At 32.1% G+C, this 27,986-nt stretch overlaps 1 protein-coding gene across 7 annotated transcripts; it reads right to left on the reverse strand.

The window, feature by feature from the left end:
* Positions 1–5,604: 5,604 nt before the first annotated feature.
* shakB (shaking B) lies at positions 5,605–27,346 on the reverse strand. Of its 7 annotated transcripts, none has more exons than XM_035092047.1 (7): positions 27,102–27,346; positions 26,878–27,008; positions 26,546–26,789; positions 10,194–10,413; positions 8,619–8,908; positions 7,167–7,416; positions 5,605–6,649 (listed from the first exon to the last, which is right to left on the reverse strand). In XM_035092047.1, exons 1-6 carry the CDS (start codon positions 27,321–27,323, stop codon positions 7,168–7,170), a joined length of 1,356 nt encoding a protein of 451 aa, XP_034947938.1. In that variant the 5' UTR covers positions 27,324–27,346; the 3' UTR covers positions 5,605–6,649; position 7,167. The 7 variants fall into 7 exon arrangements, with proteins under 7 accessions (XP_034947938.1, XP_034947939.1, XP_034947944.1 ...); XM_035092048.1 differs by having other exon boundaries at positions 7,161–7,416; XM_035092053.1 differs by lacking the exons at positions 26,546–26,789; positions 26,878–27,008; positions 27,102–27,346 and adding exons at positions 17,563–18,783; positions 21,314–21,335.
* Between the last annotated feature and the right edge of the window lie 640 nt (positions 27,347–27,986).

A 27,986-nucleotide genomic window follows, 5' to 3' on the forward strand; every position in this document is an offset into this window, starting at 1 on the left:
GGAAAAGTGATTCTCGATGGTCAAGGGGGAGAGTAAAAAGAGAAGGAGAGTGAGTGGCGAGGAGATAAAGAGTAAGGGACGAGAGGGCGTGGGCGCCCAAGGCCTTCTGCTCGCCTTTTACGGTCAGGCGGAGCCGGACACACCGAAGAGAACGTTGGCGAGAGTCCGCGAAATAAGAGAGAGCCAGGTATTACAAATAAATAGAGATGAAAAAGCTCGAAAGAGAGTGTTGCTTACCATTTCAAGACAACCAAGTGTCTGGGTAAGAAGCAAAGTGGAGAATTTTTCAAATTTATTGTCATCAAAAATAACAGAACTCTCGAAATGTCTTGCTGATGCAACTCGAGGGTGAATTCAAATTCAATCGCTTGTTTGGATAAAGAAGTCGATGGTTGTATGCTTAACTTGGCTTCGTTCTCTTTGATTTCATGTCAGCTCTTTCTTGAAAACCATTGCATTCCTCACTTTGTATTCATCTCTCGTTTCGTTTCTCCTCACCGTTGGCATCTTCCGGATGAATCTTTCGTTTGCCCTTACTCGCACACCGCAGATCGAAGATTCGTTCTTCACCTCCGCGTATATATGTATGTATATACACGCCAGCCACATATTAAGTAGTAAGGACTTGGCTCTGATCAGCCTTCGTCCCTCCAACATTGCTCGAAGCTTCAAAATTTTTTTCAACCAAGGGTGAGGATTTTCAATAATGCAGACATGCACTCCCATCTGTGTTTATCATTTTGTAGAATCAATTAAATTTTTTCGCGACTCCTCGCGAGTTTCTGCTTGTCTTATTTTTTTCTTTTTCATTAATCTTATGAGCACGATAGAAAGAATAATGATGATTTTTTGGCGCAAAGTAAATTTGAAGTCGCGAGAGGTTTTTTAGGATTGCGTTGACGCCTACAGGTTGAGGCTCCTTACACCCCATAAAGTGAACGATTGTATACAGCAGGGAGGTAAGGACAAGTCGTCGTCAATGTACTTGGCGTACAACACAATCCCATACGCACACCCACGATCTCTCTCGAATGGTTGCTTGAGGGCACACACATCAGTTGGCGTATATACATTATATAGAAGTAGACTCCACGATATTCTCACGTACATACGTACGTAGAACGTCGGGGATTCGAACTCGAGCGCGGCCAGTAACCTCATTGGCGGCGCCTGGAACCTCGCCCGAGGATCCAAGTGCATTCTCGACGCACACGAAATGCACTCTAGTGTACTTGGTCGTCGTATATGTTTGGCTGTTGTCAGAAACATAGAGTACAAGGAAGAGGTGGAGAAGAAGGAAGCTAAGATTCATTGAAGCATCGATTGGCTTTATATACTTTTCGCTCGATGCCAAATGATATCGTGTTGCGCGACAAAGTGCCGTCCTCGACGTGAACTTTCCTTCGTATAAATCGCAACCAACGACTTCACTAAACTCAAGCAAAAAGAGTCGTCTGATTTCAGGATTAATTGGCATTGATGCGTCGCCGTAGGGCGATCAGATCTCTTCTGATCCCTCCTCTCGTTAAAGACTCGCCGCCGACTAGCATTCTTGACGCATCGCATGCAATTTATCCCCTTGGCATCCCGAAAGATCACTTGCGTGCATTCCCAACGCCAGATGCTCTCTCGTGATGTGCATCAGGAGAAGAACAGACTTGAAGCTCCAAGATCCGTAGGTCTCTTCTTCATTCCACACAGCTCGAGATCACTCCTCGACACTCGGTTAGATCCTCATCAAGATCTTACATTGCTCGGGTATATCGCGCGACGAATGCGAACGAGGGAAACGCATTCTCACGTGCGTACACGTGCGCTCACTTGGACCCATTGGTATAAGGATATAAGGATGTAGCTCTCATCCTTGAGGAGAATAAGCAAACATACTTGCAAAGCCGACGCCAATGGTAACCGCGTGGGCATCAGTCGATGAGAAGAAAAGAGAAGAGTCTGAAAACCTCAAGGTGATCCGTGTATCGATGCAGAAGGTGAGAAAAACCAATTACTTTGTAGCATCCAATTTTACCTCAATGATTGATCGAAGATTGTCTTTAACTGGAAATAAGGTCAGTGAGGCTTTAGATACTCATTCGGCTTTTCTTCGAGTATTATCCAAGACACTTTCGTTTATTCCACGACCCAGACAACCGTAAACTAGGAGGCTTTAAGCATCCATGAAAGAGCTTTTGTTCACTTTCTCGTCTTCCGGAAATTCTGTATACTGTCTTTGTATATCTTGGCAGTTAGCCCCATCAGTATATGCTTTGAAATAGTTAACAGCTAATTTTGTAATCGTTTCTACTCATGTTTCTATCTTTTCACACGTTTTTCTATTCATCCCAAGACACAGTGTGCTGTCATACTCTACACATTTTCGCACTTTGACCAAACGAACAACTGTCATGTTGGTATTCTCGTGCTAAATTTTATACACCCATTAAAAACTCATGTAATCTACATACGTATTATTTTACCACTCTTTGCTTACTGTTTTCTAACCGTTAAGCGTGTCAAACGATCTGTAATAAATGCTTGGTCGACATGAAACGATTTGTTACGTATTCATTCGTCTCACTGGATCCAAACAGTCCTATTTCCTTCAAGAAAATACTTGCAAGAATATTACCAATCAAACTTTAAATACATTTCTTGATAGGTATACATGCTGAGTTATTATCCTAGAATATTACGAGTTGCACTTAAATCTCTGTTAGTTTATTTAGCTATAATAATTCGTCCGTTAAACCGTGTATCTATTCCATCATCTTATTCCTCTTTTTACTGCCGATCTTCAAGGGCCGATATACTGTTAGCCTTCCTCTAAGATTTATGCAAAGGTAACTGTTTATACTATAAAGATCCAAAAACATTGTTAAGCATTTATAAACATTAACTAGCGTAAATAAATTATTTTTACCGTCTTTTTTTTTTAATCTTTCAAGGTATCTCTTGGTCGAGTGGTGAGAAAAATATTTCAAAAAAATTTATTAACCATGTTTTTAAAATATAACATGGGTGCATTGAGCAAAAAGAAAACGACTTCAAGTGTTTTTTTTTATTGTTAATGTTAAATTTTTAATACTATTAACATAATTGCATTTATTTTTAGATGTTTTTTTTTTGTTGAGGTCATTATCCACTGATAGAACCTTTTATATTATTGCCTATAAAAAACACATATATTTTTAACTTCGTCCCACACACTTTTTCTAAGCAGACGAATATTTTCCTTCTATTTATCTTTTTTGTCTATTTTAAAGCACGAGAATGTATAACAAGGATTGAAATAAGCAAAAAAAATGGGAACGTGATATTCGATAAAATTCCTCCATGTAGTCTGTTAATCTGAAATTAGTGGGAGATATTTTATTGATTTATTGAATAAAATGTGTTGAAATAGATTGTTTCGACGATAAAAAAATTACTGAAGGACAAATTGCGTGCTCTAAGTTAAGAAAAATCTAGTCTGGTGTACAGTAAATCAGTTGGTAATGAATATGTACGACTGAAGTTTAGTAGGATTTTGAAGAATTTATAAAATATGTAGAAAAAAAGGGAAACAATAAAGCGACGTGAGACTTCTAGTTTCATTTGAATAGTTCTTTGAGGAATAAATTTAACAAGTTGTGAATTCTGTAGCTTCGGGTGGCAAGCCTTAAATTTAGTCTTTGAATATTGATCAAGTTTTGATGAGTGGGTTAGAATAAATTTTTCTTTCTTGAAAGAGACTTTATTTGGGATTAAACAATTGGAGTGTCTTAATCAATCAAATGGAAAGAAAATATTTTCTTATGGACATTTTAATTTTTTTCAATTTTTTGCTCATTGAATAAAAAGAATTTCTGGTAATTAATTTATTTAAAATAGTGAGTGAAAAATGGTTTTTTTATTCAAATGTAGTTTCGGTATTTTTCTGAGTAATTTTGGCCTCTAAATATTCTAATAAAAACTACAAGACAACACTTGACAAATCTTGTATGAATAAAAACATTGTGGAGTAATACCAACATTTAGGTATTAATTTAAAAAAATGTTAGTTATTTTGTAATAATATCTTTCCAGTAAGTCTAATTGTTTTTAAAAATAATCTAATTCAAAATTTTTTAAAGTTTTATTCATAATTTTATTTTTTGTTTAAAAAAAAAATAATGTCGGTTGTATTTAAGTTGAAAATAAATGAAAACTTCATTTTCCCTTGTCCATTTAATTTGTAAATATGTTTGCATTTTTTTTTTAATCCAATAAAATTAATTTGGCATGAAAAAACTGATTGATGAGCATCACTTAAACGATGGACAAGTTTTTAAATTAGAGACGAGTTAAAATATTAATGGAGCAAATTATTCGTCTGCTATCTAATCACAGGCTTTTAATTTTAAAGAGTATAATTTTTTTCAACGCCAGTATTTTTTAAACCTGTGATAATTTTTTTTGTTCTCTTCTATTTTTCCTTTTTTATTCCAACCATTCATTCATCAATTTGCTTACCCTTGCAATGTTAACCTCGATTCATAGTTTTCTCTTACTCCAGAAACACCGTACTTTTTACTATATAACAAAATAAAACATATCGGTATCTTGAGATTCTTTATTGTCTATAAAATTTTATTGTGAAAATTGTCTGAAGTATACATTGAAAAATAATAAAAATTTCTACTATGTATTATTTGTTATTCATTACATCTCGAAAAGTTTTCACTAGGCATTTACATTTATTAAGAATATTGATAACATTGAAATTCCTCTAAGGGCATATTGAAATCATCTCATAAAACTGCACAACAAAAGCTTCAATTTTCTTTGAAAACAAAAAAATACAGATAAACCGGCAGAAAAAAAATTATTCACAGAAATAATCTGAATAAAAATCTACTCATCCCAAGATAAAATGAAAACAAATTTCCTTTTTCCAACAATGAAGCATAAAAAACATCCTCGAGGTGAAAAAAATTAGTTAAATATGATTTTCTTTGTTCGTGATAAGAGAGACAATCAGATCGAGTGTAACAATAAAAAATGGCCGAAACGAGGCGGCATCTTCAGTTGTGGCAAATCGATAATTTCTTAGTGGACTCCCAAGGATCGTTGAGAGTGACCACGAAGAATCAGAGGTAGATGAGGCGAGGTGGAAAGAGAATGATGATGCAAACCGGTTGTTGTGGAGTCGGCACGGGAACGTTTATGCGCCTGGAGAAAACAGAGAAGCGGTCACCGAATACGGCAGCGATCTTCTTGACTATCGGTAGTAGGCCTGGATGTATATACAGAGGGTATCTGTATCCTCTTTAATCCACAAAGTCAAGCGAGAGGGGTATATCGATATCCCTTTAGTTGTACCTCATTCGTTACAGATCCCTCTCACGTCCCATTCATTCGTTCGCACGAGCTATACGATCGAATTTACTCTTCTCACAACCGTGTATCTCGACTCGTCTTCCTCTACCGCATCATTTATAGCTTTTACTTCCGTGATTCCATTTCTGAGCTATATCTCTTGTGTACCGTGTCCTTCCGTATTGAAATAATAGCCATAATAATCATTTCCAAACGCTTTTTATTAGACCGTTTTATATCTCATCCTGTTGGATTGATAAATTGATAAAAGCTGCCAGGAATAGAATTTGAGGATGGGTTTATGGAATGATAAAGGGATAAAAAAATATATATCTAGAATCCATACAACACATCATTTCTTTTTTTTTTAAATCTTTTTTTTATATACTCTCCGTTTGTTTTATTCAATACCACTGAATTTATCTCTATTTTATATTCTTCTGAAAATTCATCTCACCAAGTTTCTCTCTTTTGTTTTACATTTTTTTTATCAATTACATTATACAATTGAATGTAAGACACATTACAAAGGCTTAGTCATGGATTTTTTTTTGCACTATTAACACTCTATTTTTAGAGTCCATTTATATTATTAGTTATCTTTGGTCCTCCGTACCATGTTGATTAAAAAAAAAAAAGTGTAAGAAGAAACAACAGTAGTAATTATCATATAGATGTACAAGAATCTCTTTTGAATCTAATCCTGCAAGTCATTAAAGCTGTCTTTTTTCAATTATCTTGCTAGCTATTTATGAAACTTTCAGCATGTATAAGTCCTTGGTGTATTTAATTAATAACAATTATAATGGTAATTATTATAATAATGATAATAAAATAATTTAACGACTAGAAAAGACTAGAGTTGATAATAAACATCAAAAATGAATTAGAAAAAATAAATAATTGAACAAATAATAGATGTCACTTGACATAGTCGATAGCACATTTATTCGTTGCACGTATCGGAAGAAGGCACGTCTTTTAATTTGGCACTTGCGTAATAAAATTAGCATATGAATCTATCGCAGGACAATGATTGACAGGAATGTGTTACATCTATATAAATTGTTGGAATAGTCTCTGTCTTTGACATTCACTGTAATCAATCCTGGATAGCTATTTGAACCCAATAACGTCACTAAAGTGCTCTGGCAGTGTTCCTCTGCTTTTGAATTGAATTGATTTTCCAATCTTTTAACACAGAGTCCAAACTCGCTTCACTTTCTTACGAATCACTAGGTATCATCTTGGATTCAGAATCATTAACTCAAGTCCCTTGATGGGTCGATGGATCCAGCGATGAAAGAAACAGTGCCTGAAATAGATAAACGTTATTTTTATAAGCATAATTATCACTCGTTTGAAACTGTTCCAAAAACCATCCGCATGTTGACGCACGTGATCGTTAGAGTTTAATCAAGACCCACAAACAGTTTTAAGATAGTAACTAGTTATTATTAAGGTGTATCGCTTGTCTATCAGGCGATAGAGGAATATTTTTGAACAGAATGTTACCGCGTGCTCTAAATAGTCCCCTCTATAAACGATGTTGTAACAGGCTTCTCTCGGATGCTCTGTCCCTCACGTATACGTCAAGCTCTGTTCCACCCACTATTTTACTTCAACCCACCGTGACTCGACATTCAAGTCAAGGAAATGACCGAGTCTAATCACTCTTGACAGAATTCTCTCAGCTTCGTGTGAAACTATCCGACTTGGACTATTTTTCCGCGTTCATTCTTTCCCCTTCTCTATCTCTATATCACTTCCTATCTTTTTCTTCCTGCACTCACTCATCATACAACCAAGTTATAATTAATGCTTACACCTACATCAGGCTTCCTGGAGTTCCCCCTTGATTCCTGGAGTGTTATGGTGATGCCTGGTTGCCAGTTTGTTGGCCAACTCGTGCATTACGTCTCGGTAAATGACCGTGTCCAAATTCTCGCCCAGCATGTACAGAAGAAACCAGTCGCCGACTTTGCTTCGTCGTACTATTGTTTCTATTGCATCTCTTTTTACTAAACGAAATCGCAGCCTCAGCAGGTAGACCCTCGTTCTTGGGGAAAAAATAATGACTACCTAGAAAGAAAAAAGAAAAATATTTGTTCTTATTTTTTTAATTATAATAATAATATGTATGTTAGAAGTCGAGAGGAAAATAATTATGGCAATTTTATTGTGACAGGACTGATTACTGTAGGCTTTTGTCAGCTCCACAGTTGGTTGGAAGCTACTAATGAATAGTCATTTTTTAGGAATGAAAAAAAATTAAACTTTCTTCCGATCAATAACCTTCGAATCAGTAATTCACTTATGAAATTAGTTAAAAATTTCTTTACAAATTAAATTAATAAGTATTCGTTTCAGGAAATTACATTAACTAAATTAGCGTACTAATTTGATAATTTAATTAATTTTACTCAACTCTATCATAGTTAATTTTTTTCATTCACGTATGACATTAATTTCTGATAAATTATCACTGATAATCATTTACATTCTATTCTAGACGATGAATACAAGGATGACAATTATAATAATAAGAAATTCTTATTCATTAAGCAGAAAATTTACACAATTATCTTAAAAAACATTTTATATTGACATGGAAATTATAAACTTATGATAGACTATAAAAATAATGACAACCGGCAATATATCATACTTAAAAAAAATTCAATTAGTATTAAATTAAATTTTGGTAAGGACATAAAAATTTCTCAATTCAATTTGAGTGTCAATGATTATAAAGATATGGATTAATATAAATTAATTAGAAAAAAAATAAATTATCAAACTGTACCATAAAAAAAAAAATTAAATTTTTCTGCATTAAACCACCTAATTTTTTTGAAATCATATAAATCATTCAGACTTTAATTTCACAAATTTAACCGAATGCTACTAATTGTATTGAAAAAAATTAAAATGATATTATTATAAAATTACTTATAAATAATTCGATAATAAATATAAGAATACCATATTGCTGTTACATAAATAATAACACGTCTTGAATATATTATTTAAATGAAACACCGTAATTGTTGTAAGGTATTTTACAATACCACTCTTACATTCCATATAATCAACTACAGGCTCTATTAAAATTTTTTTCGATTTCTTTTTATTGCAAAAGTACTCAATCCTTTCTCGCAGCAACAATTTGTTTATTACCTCATAATAAACCAATTCAAAGACCATTACGAGTTGTTTAAAAGTATCTTTAAGTGTAAAGTTATCTAGAATTGGCTAATGATAATATATATGATTATACTTACTCTGTATACAACAGTCAATAGACTAAGAATGCCAAGAAAGAGGAACCAGAACCACAGGAAGACGTAGATTTTCTCATTAACGACATTCAACGGAAGTATGCACACAGCATCATGTCGTTCGACCTCACCACTCACTCCGTATTTGTAAAAAGTGCACTTTGTCATCCTAGGGAAGACGTAGATCATTGGATCAATGCGATCTTCTTGATCAGACTCAAGAAACCGCAACACGTCGATGCCAAATGTCAGGAAAGCACCGTCAAAAAATCGGTTCATCAGGAACATCTGGCCTGCGCAAATGGTTTTATAAGTGATTTTCAAGTTGTTAATATAATACTCAAGGTCATCTTCGTCTTTCATTTCTTATTAATTAAATTGCCAGTTATTTGAATAATGAGCGAAACTTTAATGAAGTTAGTCAACTGTATGGATGCCAAGTGATCTTGTAAGACAAAGTATTTGTTATCTTGATTTGAATAAGAAGTGATATAATAGTTGAAAAATAAATTTGTGACTTTTCTAATAGAAACTTGAATGTTTATTTTTGGTCCGAGCTAATTAAGTAATTAATCAGTTCACACAACATTTTTAATTGTTTATACAACAATAAATCTGGTCTAGCTTATTATTTTTAAACGTTTCCAATTTATTTTTAAATTAGAAATAATTCATAGAAACTAATAGAGGTTACAACAATATTAGGATGACTCTCTAGAATAACGTTGCTTTTTTAAAAATTCTAGTGATTTGAAAGAAAATGAATTGCAAGAGTTTAAAATGAATGATTTGAAAATTTATAACTTGTACATGACTTCATGGACTTGGAAGTTGATTGGTTGATGACTTAATCAGAGCGAAAAATTTTTATTGGTAGCAAGTTTTTATTTTTATCATTATTATTTTTATGGTTATTATACTTTAGTAGCACAAAGTATTATTCAAGTATTGGAATTAAATTCAGAATTAGAAGAAATGAAGGATTTTTTTCTTCTTTATGGCCAATTACTTATTTTTATTTAACTATAGTTTCTCATTTGGCATGAAGTAAAAATTACTGTGTTTAATGTTCATTTTTGCTCGTATGAACATTAAAAATAAATATACCAGTAAATGAATCCTATCATTTGTATGAAATTACAGAATAACTACATATATTTCAATAATTAAATATATTCTTCCATCTCTAATCATTCTAAAATAACTATAATCGTATTTTCCAATACTCAAACTACTTTAGAAAAAGCCTTACTATTTACTCTGAAACTAGGAAACCAGGACAAAACGGAACAATCGTCATTTTCTCACAGAGCGCAGAACCAAATCCTATGGAATGTAATTTGGTGTACGTGTCAAAAAAATCTAGGTCCTTTTAAAAATATTTTTAGCCTTTTTTTTTTCTTTTTTCAAAGAGAAATCTTGGTAAATATGTAAAAATGACAACATACTAGTGATGGAATAGAAATAAAATAGAGTGGTGATAATTAAATGGAATTTTCGATGAAATATTTATGAGAGATGAGTGTTAGCTGTGACATGCAATGTTTTCTTTTATTATTTTACCACTTTCTAACTCACCAATGACGTTCACTAAAGCAAGCACTTCGCAAAGATAATATCGGTAAGCCCACCAGTTGTGGTAGCGTAGATTTTCCCACAGATAATCGAGAAGCATTTTCTTCTTTTGCTTCTTCTCGACCTCAGAGCAGAGACCTATGTCGAGGTCCATCATCAAGGCGTGAATCTTCCCGCCTTCCCATCCCTTCCATAACCATCGTGGTGTGTAAAAAAGTATCGCCTAAAAAGTAAAATTGCAATTAAAAAAGCTGTTATAATAAATTTAAAAAACAAATAGATTTTTCGTTTTTATTGGCTAAAAGCCATTACTCGAGTCATTTTAATGATCTTTTTTTTTCTCAAGAAAGCTTTCTGTTCGTAGATGAGTCATCACAATTTATATAGTTTTCTTTTTAATTATCAATTAAATTGATTGAGTTCACTGAGGTTTTTCAATGGGATTATTTATATTATAAAAAGTAATTGAAACTTAATTAGCTAAAGATTAATTCTGACTTTTAATTTTCAACGCACTAAATAATATTTTATTTAAAAACATCGTTTTTGTTGAGTCGATATAATTTATTAATAGTAAATAAATTATCTTTTCACTGTGTGAAATAAATAGTAATGATCTCCTTGAAAGATGAGAATTTACTCCAAAAATAACACTTCAGCTTTGTAAAAATTAGATGAGTTAAATTTCTAGTTAAATTAGAATTTATTTTTCCTGTGCAATAATGAATAAAGAAATTATTCATTAATGTTTCTAAAGAAGCATTTAATTCCCGAAATGTATTTCCAAGTATTTCAAGTTCATAAAATGTAGATAGTGTTAGTCAATAAGCAATAAATAAAAACATGAAATGATCTAAAGATAAATATAAGTAAGTGCATATAAGTATAAAAACAATCAGAAAAGTGTAATCGGGTGATCTTCTCTATAACTTTAATGACCAATCGAGGTAGTGTTTCCAGCAATGAATCGCAGTGGGGTGATGAGGATAGAGAATCTTCGCTGGTAACTGAAGGAAATCGTAAATTACCAAGTCAACTCGTAACGCGCCAAGCAGTAGAAATTTACAACGTTATATATTTGCTTTAATAGAAGGGTAACGAGAAGAGCACCCAGTTATTCACGCAGACGCAATCCTCAAACCGCGAAATTCATATTAAATTATTATTTTCATCCTTGCGAAAGAGTCCAACAGATGATGTTGATGATGAAGGCCTCACACTAATTTTCTATTGTGTTTCTCTTCTCGCGTCCCTGAAGATAATTCCAACGCAAAATTTACGCAAGACAACAATAATATGAAAATAATTTTAGTCTCTAATAAATTTAGGAGGTGATGTTTGCTCTTTGTTTAGCGACTTCAATTATCTTTCAGCAGCTCCACCTGTCGCCCTTGGCGCCATGTACATTCGGTACATCTTTTTCTTTCTTTGTCTTAGTGAGTTGAAAAAGATATGCAGCCTTTATAGTCTTCGAAGAAATCTCTGTTGCAAAATAATCGTCGCAAGGAATCCACGGGCCGTTAATTACCGGATATCGCGGGAAACGTAGAGCTGCATTGGCTGGACCTTTGCCCGAGAATTAAAAGCACAGAAGCGTGTAATGGCATCGGCACGCGGGATTCTTGCACACCAGTATCACGAAGGGGAATAGAGAAAAGGACACTTTGGCTCGTTAATTACATTGGGATGCGAATAAGTTGGAAAGGATACTACTACTACCACCACCATCACCGCCATCACCACTACTACCAGTAGATTTGCTTGATGTTTTTCTTTTTGCCTAGAGGCTCTCGCGAATTATTGCCCGGCTACTGAGTCATTAATCCTACCCTAAAGCCCTCCTGCTCTTGTGATCTTGAAATAAACGACGAGAAATATGAAACTTTGAATAAAACTTGAGGATTCTTAAGTAAATCATGTGAACACACAAAAACCTGTTTCATTTAAAAGTTCTTCTATTTTATTTTGAGGAATTTAAATGCTATAAAATGAAATCACTATCTAAATCCTGTAAAACTGTTATCTATAAAAACATTCTCTATAATCCCATATACCGTCTTGAGTTTTATGTTAATTTATAACTATTTTCAAGATAAAAACAACAGCCCACACACTATTTACAACCCATTTTAATAAAATGTTTTTGCATTAATAGCTCAGCTCTAACACTTATGATACATATTCTACATATCATTTTACATTGAAGTTGCTATAGGTACATTTCTCAAATTGTCTTTGAAGTAAGGTACTTGTAATGCAATTCGAAGTGCAAATACTCTATGAATACATATTCATCATCAGTAATTAAAGTTATAAAAAATTATATCAAGTATTACAACATTTTTTTTTAGTTTTTGATAACTAAATTGGTGAATTTATTCAAGTTGCGCTGGTCAATTTCAACTCTTCTGATGATTTCATTTCTATTTTTTTTTCATTGTCTATCTAAAAATATTTTTCATAGACTCAATGTAATCTATCTATAGTCTCGCTATGAATTTTGTATGAATCATGAGAGATTTTTTAATGTGATTTATTATGTCTATCATTTTTTTTCGAACGTGATATTCATAATTCTTTGCTGTTTCGTAGTTTACTTTCACTGAGTTACCTTTTCTGGGGATTAAATTTTTTTTCTTCAAAATAAAATATGGTGTTATGAAAAAAAAGGTATTAAGTTATGTAAAAGTTATTACACACAAGTAATGATTAATTATTCGAATCATTTTTGAGTTATGTATATAAACATATAACAAATATTTATTCGATAAAAATATATGGCAGGATAAAAAATAAAAAAGTTAACTTGGAGTGGATATTTTTTTGTTTCAATAAAAAATGTTCACTGTTGGTTAAAAGAGTTTCAAACTATCAGACCAATTTTTTTCTCGGAAAACAATGAAAATGTCAACAATTTGGTAACTTTTGTTTAACTGATGCACCGACAGTTTAGATCATATTTTTATAGTCGAAAAAATCGAAAATGTTTTGTTTCATTTTTTTTCCTGCTGTCACTCAACTCCTTTCACTCATAAACAATCGATTGAATCAATGTCCGGCTCTTATGTCAAAGTTAAAAAATTCAAACTTTAAAAACAGTTGATATGTACAAGATAAAAAATGTATTTCGAGTAGAATGAATTTAATAGCAATCAAAAATGAATTCTTCAAATGATTTTGATAAAACAATGGAGTTATAAACCATGAGAAAAAGTTAAGCATCCATGAAAAAATTAGTAAATAATTACAAGTATTAACGAAATAGAAACATTTTTATCCTTAATAATTGTAAAACACTAATAACAAATAATAAATTCCTAAAAATATATTATTGAAAAAACAAAATTATTAAAAATAAATGCAAATAATTAGAAAATTTAATTGGATTAATAGAAAAATAATTGGAACAGAATAAACAAAATTTATTTTCCAATTAATTATTGTTAATAGAAAAATATTTAAACAATCAATTGGAATTATTGCATGTTGTATAAGAGACTTGGTTTTTAAAATGAAATTTAATACATATTATAAAAATAAATTTGAACAAAAAAAATGTTTTCAATCTGTAATGGTTATTGTTTACAAAACATGTTAACTTAATATCTTTATATCAAATAAAAACACAAGGTTAAAATAAAAAGGAAATTATGCAAAATTGAAGGTTGAAAATCATACATAGAAATAAAATCACATAAAAAAGTTAATTATAAAGATAAATACATTTACATTCTAGTTGCTGGTGTTCACGATAGTCATAAAAATATGCTACACTTTGTCATAAATTTTTCTTTAAAAGCATAACGTTATCAAATTAAAAAGCACTATTTAAATAATACTCTTTACCATTTTATATTCCAAGACTTCAGTTGTTATCAATAAATATCAAGTTCAATTATAAACACAAAATTTAATGGATTATTATGTCGACAACTATTAAAGCTTCTGTCAATTAATTAATTGGCTTACGAGCTTTTTACTCAATCCAAAAGATTTTATTACCAAGTTTACATCATACTCAAAAGAAAAAAAAAAAATCACACAATCTCCAAACATGTGAATATTTTATCTATCCTTTTTCCCATGAATTCTGAATAAGTAAAATAATGAAAACTCGTAAATCCTTTAAAAAAAAAATTTTTGCATCATAATTTAAAAAATAAAAAAAATTGTATACCGTACATGGAATTTCCATTTAAATGAAAAATTATCTTGCTTTTAACTTTATCAAACATTTTCTTAATTTTTTTTCAACGTTCAAATGTATGCAAATTCTCATTATAAATGTGTGTAAATAAAGAAAGGAGGGAAGTAACGTAGTTAAAAAGGTATGAAGACACGCGATATTAATTTATAAAATGTTCTCATGGCCATAGTAATTTCTCATCTCTTTCTTAAAGCAATGAGGCGCTTAGAATTACACCTTAGCCGTAAAATTTGTCAGAGTTACACATTTCCAAGGCGAATTATTCATTTCTCTTACTTGGAGCAGCAATACAAAAATCACCCACTGGTAATATTTGTGATGCTTCACTAGAGGATGATTATCATGCACGTGAACATCTGTTTTGCTGTTCGTGACACCAGGATACGGTACGGCGCGTCCTATCGTCATGTTAAATGCATTGATCATGCTGTAGGTTGTATGGAGCCAACAAAATGTCTCCAATACTGCATTATCCACTGCTCCAGTACCTTCACAGTGGATTGGAGATCCTGAGATGCTTTTACAAGCCAGAGTTAAACATCCGGCAAGAAGCAGTGCCACTGTAGCACGATAATGCAACCGAAATATAAAAGTGTCCTCAGAACCCCTTTGGACTTTAAATAAGGACCTGAGGGAGCCAAAAATGTCAATCATCTTCAACATTATTGGCATTATTTGTTCTCTCTCGTTTCCTCACAACCACCACCTGTTCTTCGATTTACTCTAATCTCCTCCAGTTCATCAGCAAGTCTTTATTTTTTTTCATCACTAAATTCCACCTGCACCAATAATACAGTCCACTATCTCGATGGATGCACATAAGGTTTATGTGATCGATGATAATGATTAAATGTATTTTCTGCAATAATTTTAAGTATTCGGATAAAATACATTATTTATTGGATGAGAAATGCGTGAAGATTCAAGACAATATGATATAAAACACGTGGAATGCAAAAGCAAGCCGTTCGAAGACTGACTGGACTTGAGGGGCATCCCTTGGCCTCGACCAAACGGCTGAACATATAACTTATATTATCTCTTGAGTTTCGACCCAATACTCAAGTCTTCATAAATAGCAATCATAAGAATACCCTCGTGGTTAAAATCAAGTGTCAATTTGAAGCTTTATTGCAGAGTAAGAATAAGAAACACTAGAGTTTCTGGTTTTACTCAATTCATACCAATACTTTAGTGAGATATTCCTTATTTATAAATGTCTATTTCATCACTGCCGTTATGCAAATTTACAATCTGGCCACTTTTGCGGTTAATAAATAGTGAGATTAGATACGAAAATTGTTGGGGCAGAAGAGAAATTGAGAAAATGAGTCGGTAAATCGTCATGACATCAGATCTGGTGTAGCATCCGGGTCATTGTCAAACTATAGTTAGTCGAAAACCAGAGTCTGACTCTCTGCAATTCCGTGGGAGACCTTATTACGGCCTCGACCGATTAACGTTCTTCTTCTTTACACTTTTCTCCTCCTTACACCTTTTCCCTTTGTCTCATAAATCTCGCGGCCCTACTGTAAAATAAAAATACCCGCACCCGATGTAATGAGAATAATGATTTAATGATGGAAGTAAATCGTATCGATAAAAAGTGACAGATGAAAAAAATGTCAACGAGACAATTAGTGTCAGTGGATATTAATCTTTGGTGTTTTTCTCGTATGACACCTTATAAAGTCGCAGTACGTATTTACCTGCAAGACTGGTATTACTGTTAATTGGTATGTAAAAACAAATTACTGCATTCCACAGTATTATTGAGAATAAAACATTTTATGTTGATGACAGCAATCTTTTGGAATTGTTTGAGACTCCTTTAGGAGCAGTTTCGAGAAAAGAGAATTCACATTTGGACAATTTAAGTAAATAAAAATGAATTAAAGAAAGACAATAGAGATGGAATGTGGAGAATAAAAATGTCAAAGAATGTTTCTTTTAATTGTCCAGTTCCTTCTTTGATTTTGAAACAAAAGAAATACCATTATTTCTCAGTTATTTTGTCTTGAAGGAATATTCTTTGGTGTATGAAAAAAAAATTAGTTTTCGTTGAAATATACTTTGTAAAAAATTGCAAGGAAGTATTTTACTATCAATATGTCATTTTTATGCATCTTTTTTATATCTTTACTGTTGAATACTTTTCGAACCAATAATAAAACATGTGAAAGTATTCTCAAAAGATATAAATTAGTTTTTATGAGAGAACGAAATTCAAAGCCTAGACTATATTTATTTTTAAATGTTTTTCAAAATTTATTTAATTTAATAACTCAAGCTGAAATTTTTTAGATATCAACAACTTCAAGTAAAGAACCTCAATAAAATTAATAAAAATCATCATACTTTTATTTGTTTGAGAAAAATAAAATTAACTCTATTGTTAATTATTACTAGATAAAAACAATGTGGATTTAATGAAAATTATTAAAAAATCTTTCAAAAAAACTAATTGACTTAAATCATAATTCCTCATATTAAAAATAATACCTCAACCTCCGAGTTTAAGGCTAAGAAATATTTTCCACGGTCATCTTCTTTCACACAATACTCACGAATTCACGTGTACTTTCAAACATCTTAATACTTATATATCCAGATAATGTCTACAAGTATGTAAATAATAATGGAAAAATGACCCTCGTACTACAAAAGCTGTCGATAATATACTTAAGGTTTCTTACTTGGCAATGAACTAGATCACCAAGTTGTCAATAAGCAAGTGAACAAATACCGTAGATGTCTTCAATCAATCTGATAACATAATAAAGTCTTTTTGTTCTTTATTCTCTAAAGCCTTTCGCTTTCCTTCACTTCCAATTTCTTTTTCTTCATTTTATTAAATTTCAATTCATTCCATAATCATACATAAATAGCACAAAAACTGTCTTCAAACCCTACAAAGAAAGCAGCATTGAATTATCATCAAATCTTTTGACAAAATGATGATTAAAACTCTTCCATAATATTCTAAAAAATAATATCAAAAGGATCTAGAAAATAAATTCCATTTCTTTCTCTACAACATTCATAATATTTTTCAAAGCACTTTTCTTATGTGTGTTAATTATCATCTGTACTATTGCATGTAATAAATATAATTAACAGTGTAATTAGTCAAGTTTTTCTCCTAATTATTTAAAATAATGTTACCTGCAAAAATAGCATGAAGCAGACCCACTGATAATATCTATACTCTTTCCGTTCACTTTCAGGATGCAGCCTAGAGTTGGCGACACCAGGGAATGCGACTTCGGACCCTTCCCTCTTCTTGTACGCAGACGTGATGGTGTAGGTGCTGTGGATCCAGCAGTACGTGTTCAACACATCTTCTGGTAAGTCCTTACTGTGTATACAATCAATTGGATTGCCAACATACTGTCGTGTTGTTACGATAAGTGAAAATGCAATGAGTAGTATCACGGTCAGGCTGTAGTGTAATCGAAAGACAGGAGTATCGATGTGGACATGCGATACTTTTATCAGGCTCTTTAAGCCACGAAATATGTCCAACATCTTTCAATTATTCCTCCTGTTATTGGATATGATTATTTTTTTAATGTATTTTATTTATAAAGAACAAAGAAATAAATAAAATTGCTTGGATGAAAGCTTTTAGATAAAAATGCGAGATTGAATGTGACTCTGTATCTCCACGGACTTGGTCCAGGATAACATCAGAGTCAAGGCGAAAAAAAGTTTTCTTCGCGCAGTGACTCGTGACGTGCGAGCTGGCTCACCAGGCCCAAGGAAAGTGTCTCCGATAGTCGACCACACTCGTTGCATTATTTCTTAAACTATTCTTTTCCACGTCATCGGACTCTGCTTGCTGCCTTTATCGATCTCACTCATCACTTGCTAACGATGGGAGGCTACTAGGAGATGTCATCTTGACTCCTCAGCCTCCCAACTCTTGACTTTTTGGTATTTAGTTTAGTCATCATACCCTGAAGTGTAGAAAAAACTAGTCTGATATTATTTTTGATGTTTCCATGGAATTACAAAATTCGTAAGATTTTTTTTCTCTTTGTCACTATTATAGACACAATGGCTTAGATATTTATTAAAAAAATAAATATTTCAATATCAATCTTCATTGAATCGCTTGTTTATACCCGTGTCACTTATTTTTAATAATCTTGACAGTCCAGATGATGATGTTACTTGTGGCTATTGCTGTTACAAGTTTTTAAATCCTCTAACAAACCTGACATGTGACGAATCGTTCGTTAAGACTTAATTCTTCTTCAGCATTTTTTCGTCTTCTTGAATAAAATAGCGCGCGAATTTTCATCCACAAAACACCTGTTGATGCGTGAATTCTACAGTTTGTACATGCTGATTATTCTCGACTTGTTTCGTTGGAATATAAATCTGAAATGAAGGACCATCAGACCGTTTTGTTCGGCTCAAATCTAACGCGGATGATTATTTATTTAACCACGCAACATGGAGATAAAAAGAATTAACTTGTCACTATTTATATCTGAATAAACGTGACGATGCACCGTTGAACGAGATGAGAAGAAAAAAGAGATTAGTGAAAGAGGAGGAGGAGAATGGAGAAGAGAATGAAAAAAAAAAATCAAATTTTAAACATCATTTTTCATCGTGAAAATCACACTGTGCAGATCAAGAGAAAGCAAATGATTAAACTGTTCGGAATAAATGAAATGAACACTTCAAAAGATTTGCGGTAGCAAAAGATGTTTCCTTTCATTTTTGTAAAACGCGTCGAATTCACACACATCATACACGGGGGTCTGGAAAACCCCACGGGTGCGGTTTTGTAATTTTGTTTGATGTGCGTGCCATTCTATTTTAGAGTTAACGTGTACAAATGCTGCACTTTGGTGCCCAGCTTCGCATGATGAGGACCGGGGACTCACACGGCGCGTCGACAAGTCGAGAAATGTGTGAGGACGAAATACAGAAATAGTTTAGAGAACGAACAACGACGAGCGTCTTTTCGTTCATCATTTAAATATATTTCACATCTTATTCATCGTTTTCTTATTTAATCTTTATTACTCTCTATTACAATCATTTTGATTCATGCAACTGACATAAGTTTATTCACTCATTTCCCACCCACTGATTCTCGGGATCAGACGCGTGCCTGCCAACCTGTCGCAATATCAAGAATATCTTGCCAGTGTGTTGATCATCGAACGCGCCCGTTACTCATTCGTGGATTCAAATACAAAATACACCAGTGAATCAACTAGTTACTCAAATGTGCTCGAAATAATAAAGCCGACGATTATTTCATCCGATTGTTGCATTAAACCAATACCAAGTGATGCCATAATATCAGATGTTCTCTTTCACTATCTCTCTCCCGCTCTCCTTTCCCTCGATCTCTCTTTCTTCTTCTCATCAATTTGTCAGCACGCGTTGGTAAAGCTTGCTACGAACCCAAATAAATGCATCGTGACATGAATGAAAATTCTGCCGCAAGAATCGAGAGGAATAATCTCTAGACATCAAATGTCTCAAGTGTTCACTGGATTATTTGAACAATAAAAATACTTGGAGTCACATTGGTGTCAGATGAGTGACAGATTTGACAAGAATAGCACCCACTAAGATGTCTCCAATACACACATGAGATTTCGGTGTAAATATAAATAGATATTAGATGATTGAATGATTATTATTCGATAGCCGGTAAAAAATCTTAGCACGATCGATCGCCATGCTCATTCACCCGCGCACTACTACCCTCCTTTCACGCTACACGCCGCACACTCGACTCACTCGCGGGCTCCACGCTTTACGAAGAAGCTGAGGAGGAGTCAGGGTGCTCCAGGAATAGAATCGCCGAACCCGACGGAGTTAACGCAACGTTGAGACGTCGGTTCTCGCACTCACGCTATTCTATACCGAACACACGTCGCGCCTCTATCGCCAACTCGTGCGAGACGATTTTATATATTCAACATCGGAAAACGTATAGCAGCTGGGACACACAGGCGTTGCTCAGATGAAAAATGACAGCTTCATTAGTAAGACTTGCAACGACTATTACTTCATTTTTATCACTCGACAATGGGAGAAAGAAAGAGAGAGAGAGAGAGAGATTTCGTTGGATCTTTTTAGGGGATTCGTTTCTTTTTGTTTTATCATTTATTATTTTAATTCATTTATTTTTGCAAAACCATCAGGCAAACTAAAAATAAATCCTCGGATAATCACGTGTTTAAGTAATCCAGACGGATAATCTCTGGTATGATTTGAATAAAAATACCCGAATTCGTCTGTGAATAGACGAGCTGTAACAGAAATGAAATCAAGGTGGTGATAAGACTTTGGCTAATTTGGAGATGCTTCTTAATACCTTGAAAGGTGAATGTTAAGACTGAACAAAAAATTAAGTATTCGAGAGGATTAAATGGTATTTATGAGTGACTTTTTTTCTAAGATTCAGTCTCTTATAGAGAATGATGAAGATATTTAAAATTATTTTGTAAAAAAAAAATTTATCTCATTGATATTCAGTTCAATTATAATTCGTCATATGAATTGTCAAGGAATTTAAACATTAATTTTTACACATCACCTATTATTTTGAAAATAAGATTAAAATTAATCTATTATTCTTTCAAATTATCAAATGTTTAAAAATATTTATTATTAATATTTTTAAAAAATAAATTAGTTTTGATTGTAGAGTTTGGAATTGGAAATAATCCACTCTATAAAACTCAACCACTTATTCATCTCAATTCTCACAAACTGATCGAGAAAAAAATAACTCAACAGAAAATTGTCGTTTCGCAAATAATTCTAAACTCGAGAAATTTTCCCATCAAATCATAAACCAAAAAAAAAAGTATTATTCAACATTAGAACATTTATCGATCGTCTTTCAACATAATCTTTATCGTCATAAATTACCCACTTTATTGTTGAAGCAATTTCACTGTCACTTTAATCACTAAGCGATCATACTAAATCCTAGTATCATGAAAAGTCTTAAAAAGTTAGCTCGAAGCTGACCAATGTCTTGAATAAATCCGGAGATGCCTGGAAAATTTCTATCGGGACTGGAGAGTGTTTTACAAGACGTAATTTTTATGCCTCGACTAAAACATATGATGCATCAAGGAGGAATCGTAAAATTTGAATTGGTTATCTGACGTTATTTGCATCGTAAAGGTTTATTTCAACGCGATTGATATGCGCGAGTCTCAGAGGGTTCGCATATAATAGCAGCAGTTAGTGGAGCTCTTGTACGCGAGTGAAAGAGTCAAGTCGATATGTCTGAATTTCATCCATGAATATCTTTATATACTCAACCGATAGCTTTCCGGCTTACGGGCGACGTACGTACATATATCTAATAAACGTCCAGCTGTGTTCCTCTGCAGTTCTCTAGTGTGTTATACCCACATTACACTAGTGCAGCATTTCTCTTTGCAAATCGATATATGGTCCATGTGTATTCAACTAAATACGTGGGGGGTATGTAATAATCTTATGCATGTAAGCATCTAAATTCGTAGATGCACGTACGTACTGCAATGTGTACTGCAAGTCGCGTATGATTCGTCTCTGGTCGTTGCTCTGCAAAATTTATAACCAGATATTTATCAGCTTTCAAAATAGACGCCTCTTGGATAGTAAGAGGCGATAACACTGGAGTATCTAGAAGCATCATTATACTTATTCCAGTGACAGAAATACTATCGAAATAACGTAAATTACGGCCTTAAATCGTTTTTTCATCCCTTAGATAAACACATGATACTCAGCCAGTTTCTCTAATCTTCTAAAATAACCAGAATAGTAAATGCATCGTTAAAACGCCGGAAATGTCGCGTAAAACTTCGTAAAGCAGGATTGAGAGTTGAGCTATGAGTTACACACAAGATCATATTTCAATAATCAAATCATTTTAGCTAAGAGACAAATTTTTATTCTTTTTTTTCCTCTCTCTCTCTCTTTCTTTCTTTTGGAATCATTACATTAAACATGGTTTTTTGCTAAAATTAAAGATAAGAAAATAAATAAATTTCTGGTTTTATCCATTAGAATGCCTGTCTTCTTCTTTTATCTTTCTTTCCTTCTGTACTACACACTTGTGTCTGTGATTTTTATACCATCTCCGTTTTCTTCGACTAGACTATCCTTTTTTAAACATTATCAGACCCTCAATGATTGCTGTTTACCCAGCTTCGATGTTATATCTAGTTTATATTTTCCTATCTCCTTACTTTCTTCCTATTTTTGTTTGATTACGAATATACATGGAAGTTTATGTACTTAATATTGAAAAAAGTCACTATAAATATTAGGTTAATATTAAAATAATCATTTTTTTAAAATACTTGTTTAAAGGAAATTGCTTTTTTTAGTTGAATTAATTATTTTTATCTATCTTTAATTAGCTGATGTTTTCCCTATGTTAAAGTACATAATATAATGATAACAACTTCTGATATACTAACTGGAGCTTTGAATTAAATTTCAATTAATCGTCTTTTATTGGAGTATCGCAATATTGTAATAAGACATTGATTTAACTTGAAATGAATGTCACTATTAGTTAACGAGGGTAATACGTACATATGAAAAATAAATTAACATTAAATTGTAATTAAATCTTGATTTGAAAAAATTATGAGATACATGAATTACAGGAATTGTTCATTTTAAATCGTTGAATTTTCATTCTGAAATTAATTGGATTTTATTAAAAATGAGAATTTATGAACAACATCAACCATAAAAGAGAGATTAAATTTTGATACATAAAAGTAGCTTGTTAATTACAATAATAAAGGATCAGAATATAGTGGATTTATTGAATAAAAAATTGTGATGATATTTGTTGTATGCTAGAACTTTTTAATTGAAATAACCTATACAACTCAATAAAACAATCAATTGAATTTAGTGAATGAAAAGAGAATGAACTTTGTTGTCAATAAACAAAATTTCTCATGTAATTGTTTGTTTAAATTAAATTTAAAATCAATTTCTAAATAAAAATTCCAGAAACTCAATATTGACTTTATTCCAAAGATCAGATTGATTATATTTTAGTTGTGAATATTAATTTTTATTTTCATTATAACTTTGTCATTGGTAAAAATATTAATAATAATGCCTTAATATACGATATTATATTATAATCGTTTTTGTACAATTTAATACGTAATACAAAAATGTAGAAGTTGAATTTAACATACTTTTTATTCATTCGAAAGAACATCAATATTTTCATTTTTGGTGAATTTTAAAAATTAATTCCAATCAATAGAAAGTTTCTTCGTTATTTTTTATTTACAAGTACTTTTTCACAACAATCATCCAACCATTTCCATAAAAAAAAAATTTATTCAATTTCTTCTCAAGTAGTTAACGTCAATAAACAAACAAAATTTCTATTCTCAACAATATTAATAAAAAAGCATGAAAAAAAGTTGATTTAAATCATAAACTCGGAGAAAAAGCAAACTTCGGGCAATGTAAAACAAGTAAATATAATTTATAGTAAAAATAAATTAAATATAAACCGGAAGAAAATGGAAGAATAGAATTCTCTGAGAAAAAGTAGATAAATATCATAGGTATTTTTTATCTCAAAAATTGTTATTGCAAAACTGGGCCGGTTTTGAGGTAAATGCCAACGAATTCGTGCCGTAACCATGCGCAACGGAATGAATTTACATCTGTACGTCTTTGTGTTGCATATTTTGTGGCATAAATTCACCGTAAACAAAACGATACGACCACCGCAATTGGACGTATCCGTGTGCGTTTCTGATATTTCATGTCCTCGTAAGCTCTATTCTTAAACTAAACAACTACAAGATAGTAAAGAATGATTGCATCATTTGTCATTTTGAATTTGTTGTGACAGAAATGAGTTGTCACAGACAATGGAAGAAATAAAGATTACCAAGAGCGCCAAATTAGCTGCCAAAAGATACATTTGTCATTGTAAAATGACATCACTATCATTTGTTACGATTTATCGGTAATATTGATAATTTTCCTTTTACCAACTCTGCAATTAAGACATATTTTTAAGTATGACGATTTAAATTTATAAACGCAAGCTGTCAAATATTTTGAATGGGCTGCTTCCTTGTTGATAACTGACAAGATTAGGTCGAGCCAAAACGGAATGGACGAGAGACATGAAAACGATTGGGTTATCTTTCTCGAGAAAATAGTGACATTATTTTCAAATGATAAATTGCACTCTCTGTGAATGGAACATTTCTCTCCAAGTATGACAGATTGAAATGCGAAAATATTAAGTCCAATTGATCAATAAATATATCCATTTAGAAAAGCACTCACGTAAATGTGTTAAAATTTATTCATGAAATAGTACAGAATCATTTTTACATCTTTTTTTTTTTGTTAATTTTATGTAGTTCAAAAGACTGGATGAATATGTAAAAGTGTATGTGTTTGGTATATTCGTATAAAGAACGTATTATTCTTCAATATTTCGTTTATATTTTCTGTCATTTGAAGTTGGATCGCCTTGCCATTCTGTTTCTAAAATAATTTTGCGATTTCCGGTACTTTTTTCTTTGAAGCAACTTGATACAAAGACTTAACTGTGGTTTTGAATTAAAAAAAAAAGTTACTGGACGAGACCTATTGAGTAAGTAACCGAGGTTTTGTTTTTGTTTAATTTTTATTATTGAACAAGTACAAAACTCCCTACAACAAGAACTAAAAAATAACATGGTTTTGAAAAAGAAAAAGTTCAATCGTTTTTTATTCATAAAATATTGATTCATAATCAGATGATTATTATTAATATTAAAATCTTAACACCTTCTGTATTCAATCATTTCCACATTTCATAATTCTCCATTGTTTCTATTTTCTTTTAATTTTTTATAATTCTAAGAAGTGTTGGAAAATTATCATATTTAAACGTTTTAAATATTCAAAGACTTTTTCTTTTCTTATTTAATTTGTTGTAGAGTGACGAGAGATGTTGGAGAATATTTTCAATAATTTATTTTAAAGCACAACATGCCCTGATTTATTAATATTTAATGATTCCACATGAAAATACAGTGTTTCAAAATGGCTAGAATATTTTTAAATGTACATAAAAATAATTCACAACTATTTCTTAAAGCAATAAAGCACCTAGAGGATGATCGAATTTTAACTAAAAGTTTAATTATGAAAATCAAATAACATATATTAAATCATAATTAAGTCATTAACGAGCTTTTTAAAAATTGATTTCTACTTATAACGATATAATATAGATAAATTTAAACTTCATAATCGTTTTATTTAAATTTATCTGAAATTTCATGTAAACTCACTTTCATATTCAATCAAAATTGATTATAATAATTTTCCCATTTATTTAATCAGAAAAAAAGATTGTAAGAAAAAACTAAATCATGTGTGAAGATTCAATTATTTTCAAAGAAAAAGACAACAGAGGATGATAAGTATCCTTGAATATTTAATAAGTCAATTAGCAATTGAAGAAACAACCTAATTAATCAACCAGTGGAAAAATAATTTTTCAACATAAATAAAAAACTGTTTTAAATTCAAAGTTAATCTCAAATCACGCGATGTCTCTTTGTAGGTAATTAATTGGCATCATTGAGATTCTCTCAAGTGTAGGATATACTTCGACTGCCTTCAAGTGATAATAAATCAAATTTTCTTCGAGATAAATATATATAATTTCGATTAAATAGCTCAACACTGACGCGTGCGATCTTCTCCCTATCATATATTATCTCTTTCAGGCATTGAGAGGCTGATCTGTTGTTTCCACTGTCTCTATTCTTATTCCATCCGATCGCAGATGCCGGTATGGCCGGCTATTCTATGCTCAAAAGTTCTTCAAACCTTCAATAGATTGCGCTTTTGGTTTGCCCAATTCAAAAATTTTCAAAAAACTTCTGAATGATTTTTATAATTCAAAACAAAGAGCTGACTGAGAATACTTTTTAAGAATATTTTATTCAAAATTATTACAACAATAAGAAAAGCGAATGAATTAGAAAAAAAAACTAATTCTTCATTTAAAATTTCTATTGAATCAATTTAATTAATTATTTGTTTTAAATTGGTACTAATTGTCCTGTTATAGTTGAAGATGAATAAATATAAAATAAAAAATTACCTGGAATATTAAGATGAAAGCAACCCACTGATAATATTTAACTTGCTTAATCATGGACTGTCCGTCACCATACCGATGTCTCGTTTGATTATGTTCAATCCGAAACTGTCTAATAGAGAGAAAATTGGAAGTTGCAACACCTGGAAAAGCCACATTAACCCCCGTGACACCAAGCATGGCTCCGGTGACAAAATACGTGCTGTGGATCCAGCAATAAGTATTAAAAGCTTCCACGGGAATATCTCTGAACAAAAAAAAACCACCAACATTTTATTCTTTATTATTTCAATCTAAAAAAAAATTGCTAATAACTTTTTTAATATAAAAGTTACCTAGTATGAATACAATCAATCGGATTTCCCACGGTTTGTTTAGTGGACACGATTATGGAGAAGGTCAGCATAAGTGCAGCAGTGAGCACGTGCAATCGTAAAAGAATTCCCTCGCTTTTAACTCTGCTCACCTGAATCATATATATAAATATATATACATGTATACGAATTGTCCTGACGAGAGATAGTTTTAAATATTCTCAATGTCTTACACGAATACTTACATGAAATAAAACATACAGAGCACCAAGTGCATCCATAATTCTTTCTTCGTGACGTCCACGTTTAGATTCTGAGAAAATACGATGCCGCGAGCGCTTTGTTTTTCTTGACGTTCGTCCACCCTCGCGACTCTTTTCAATATGCACAATCGTACTTTTACTACTCGTGCTTGAAGAAGTTGTACCGCTGCTACTACTAATACTTATTTCTCGTATACTTTTCATCTTTGGAATTCATCGGTGTTATTTTTCTCATTTTAAAGTCATGATTTATCAAGCCACGACTGCATATTTACAAATATCATATCTTTTTCTAAACAAGGATAAATATGAGTCGTTATCCTTCCTGTTATCCTGATAACAAAGCACATTTTCTAGCTGTCAAGCAACATTTGATCGGTTTGACTTTTGAATTTAAAAACCAGTTTATGTGGATAAATAAATTTTGGCGCGTATTAAACTTTGATTTAATTTGTACGAAAATGCGTTCATGTGACGTCCGCGTCTGTCCCGATGCGCGGGATAGCTCCCAAGAAACTGAAACAGAGTGCCTGACCTACTACGCTCCTGTGCTCTTCGGTGCCAAGAGCCATGATGAGGACCGATTCTCTATCGTTTGGGAGAGACAAATTTTATTTTTACATTTTTTAACCCTATCTCTTCTCTTTCTCCTATGACACAATCTGTCCTTCTATTTCACCCACTTCAGAGTTGTGTCTTAACGATGACGACAACTATGACATATCTTTTATAATGGTGTATAGATCACTTTTTATCCACAACATCTCTTGGCACTCTGGCCATTTTATTCTTTAACCATTTGGCGCCGACAATAATTTATTGTAAAAGCTCTTACAAAATTATTTAAGTGTTTATTAATATCATCAA

The sequence above is a fragment of the Chelonus insularis genome, unplaced genomic scaffold (genome assembly GCF_013357705.1).
Source record: "Chelonus insularis isolate UGA/USDA-ARS -01 unplaced genomic scaffold, ASM1335770v1 contig_93_pilon, whole genome shotgun sequence".
Classification (NCBI taxonomy): Eukaryota; Metazoa; Arthropoda; class Insecta; order Hymenoptera; family Braconidae; genus Chelonus; species Chelonus insularis.

Coding starts and splice junctions, on each gene's coding strand:
- shakB (XM_035092047.1), bottom strand. CDS start 27,323: ATGAAAAGTATACGAGAAATAAGTATTAGTAGTAGCAGCGGTACAACT. Junction 10,414..26,545: donor CTTTCATCTTAATATTCCAG/GTAATTTTTTAT, acceptor TTTACTTTTTAG/GCGATACTTTTTTACACACC. Junction 8,909..10,193: donor TGCTTTAGTGAACGTCATTG/GTGAGTTAGAAA, acceptor CCATTTGCGCAG/GCCAGATGTTCCTGATGAAC.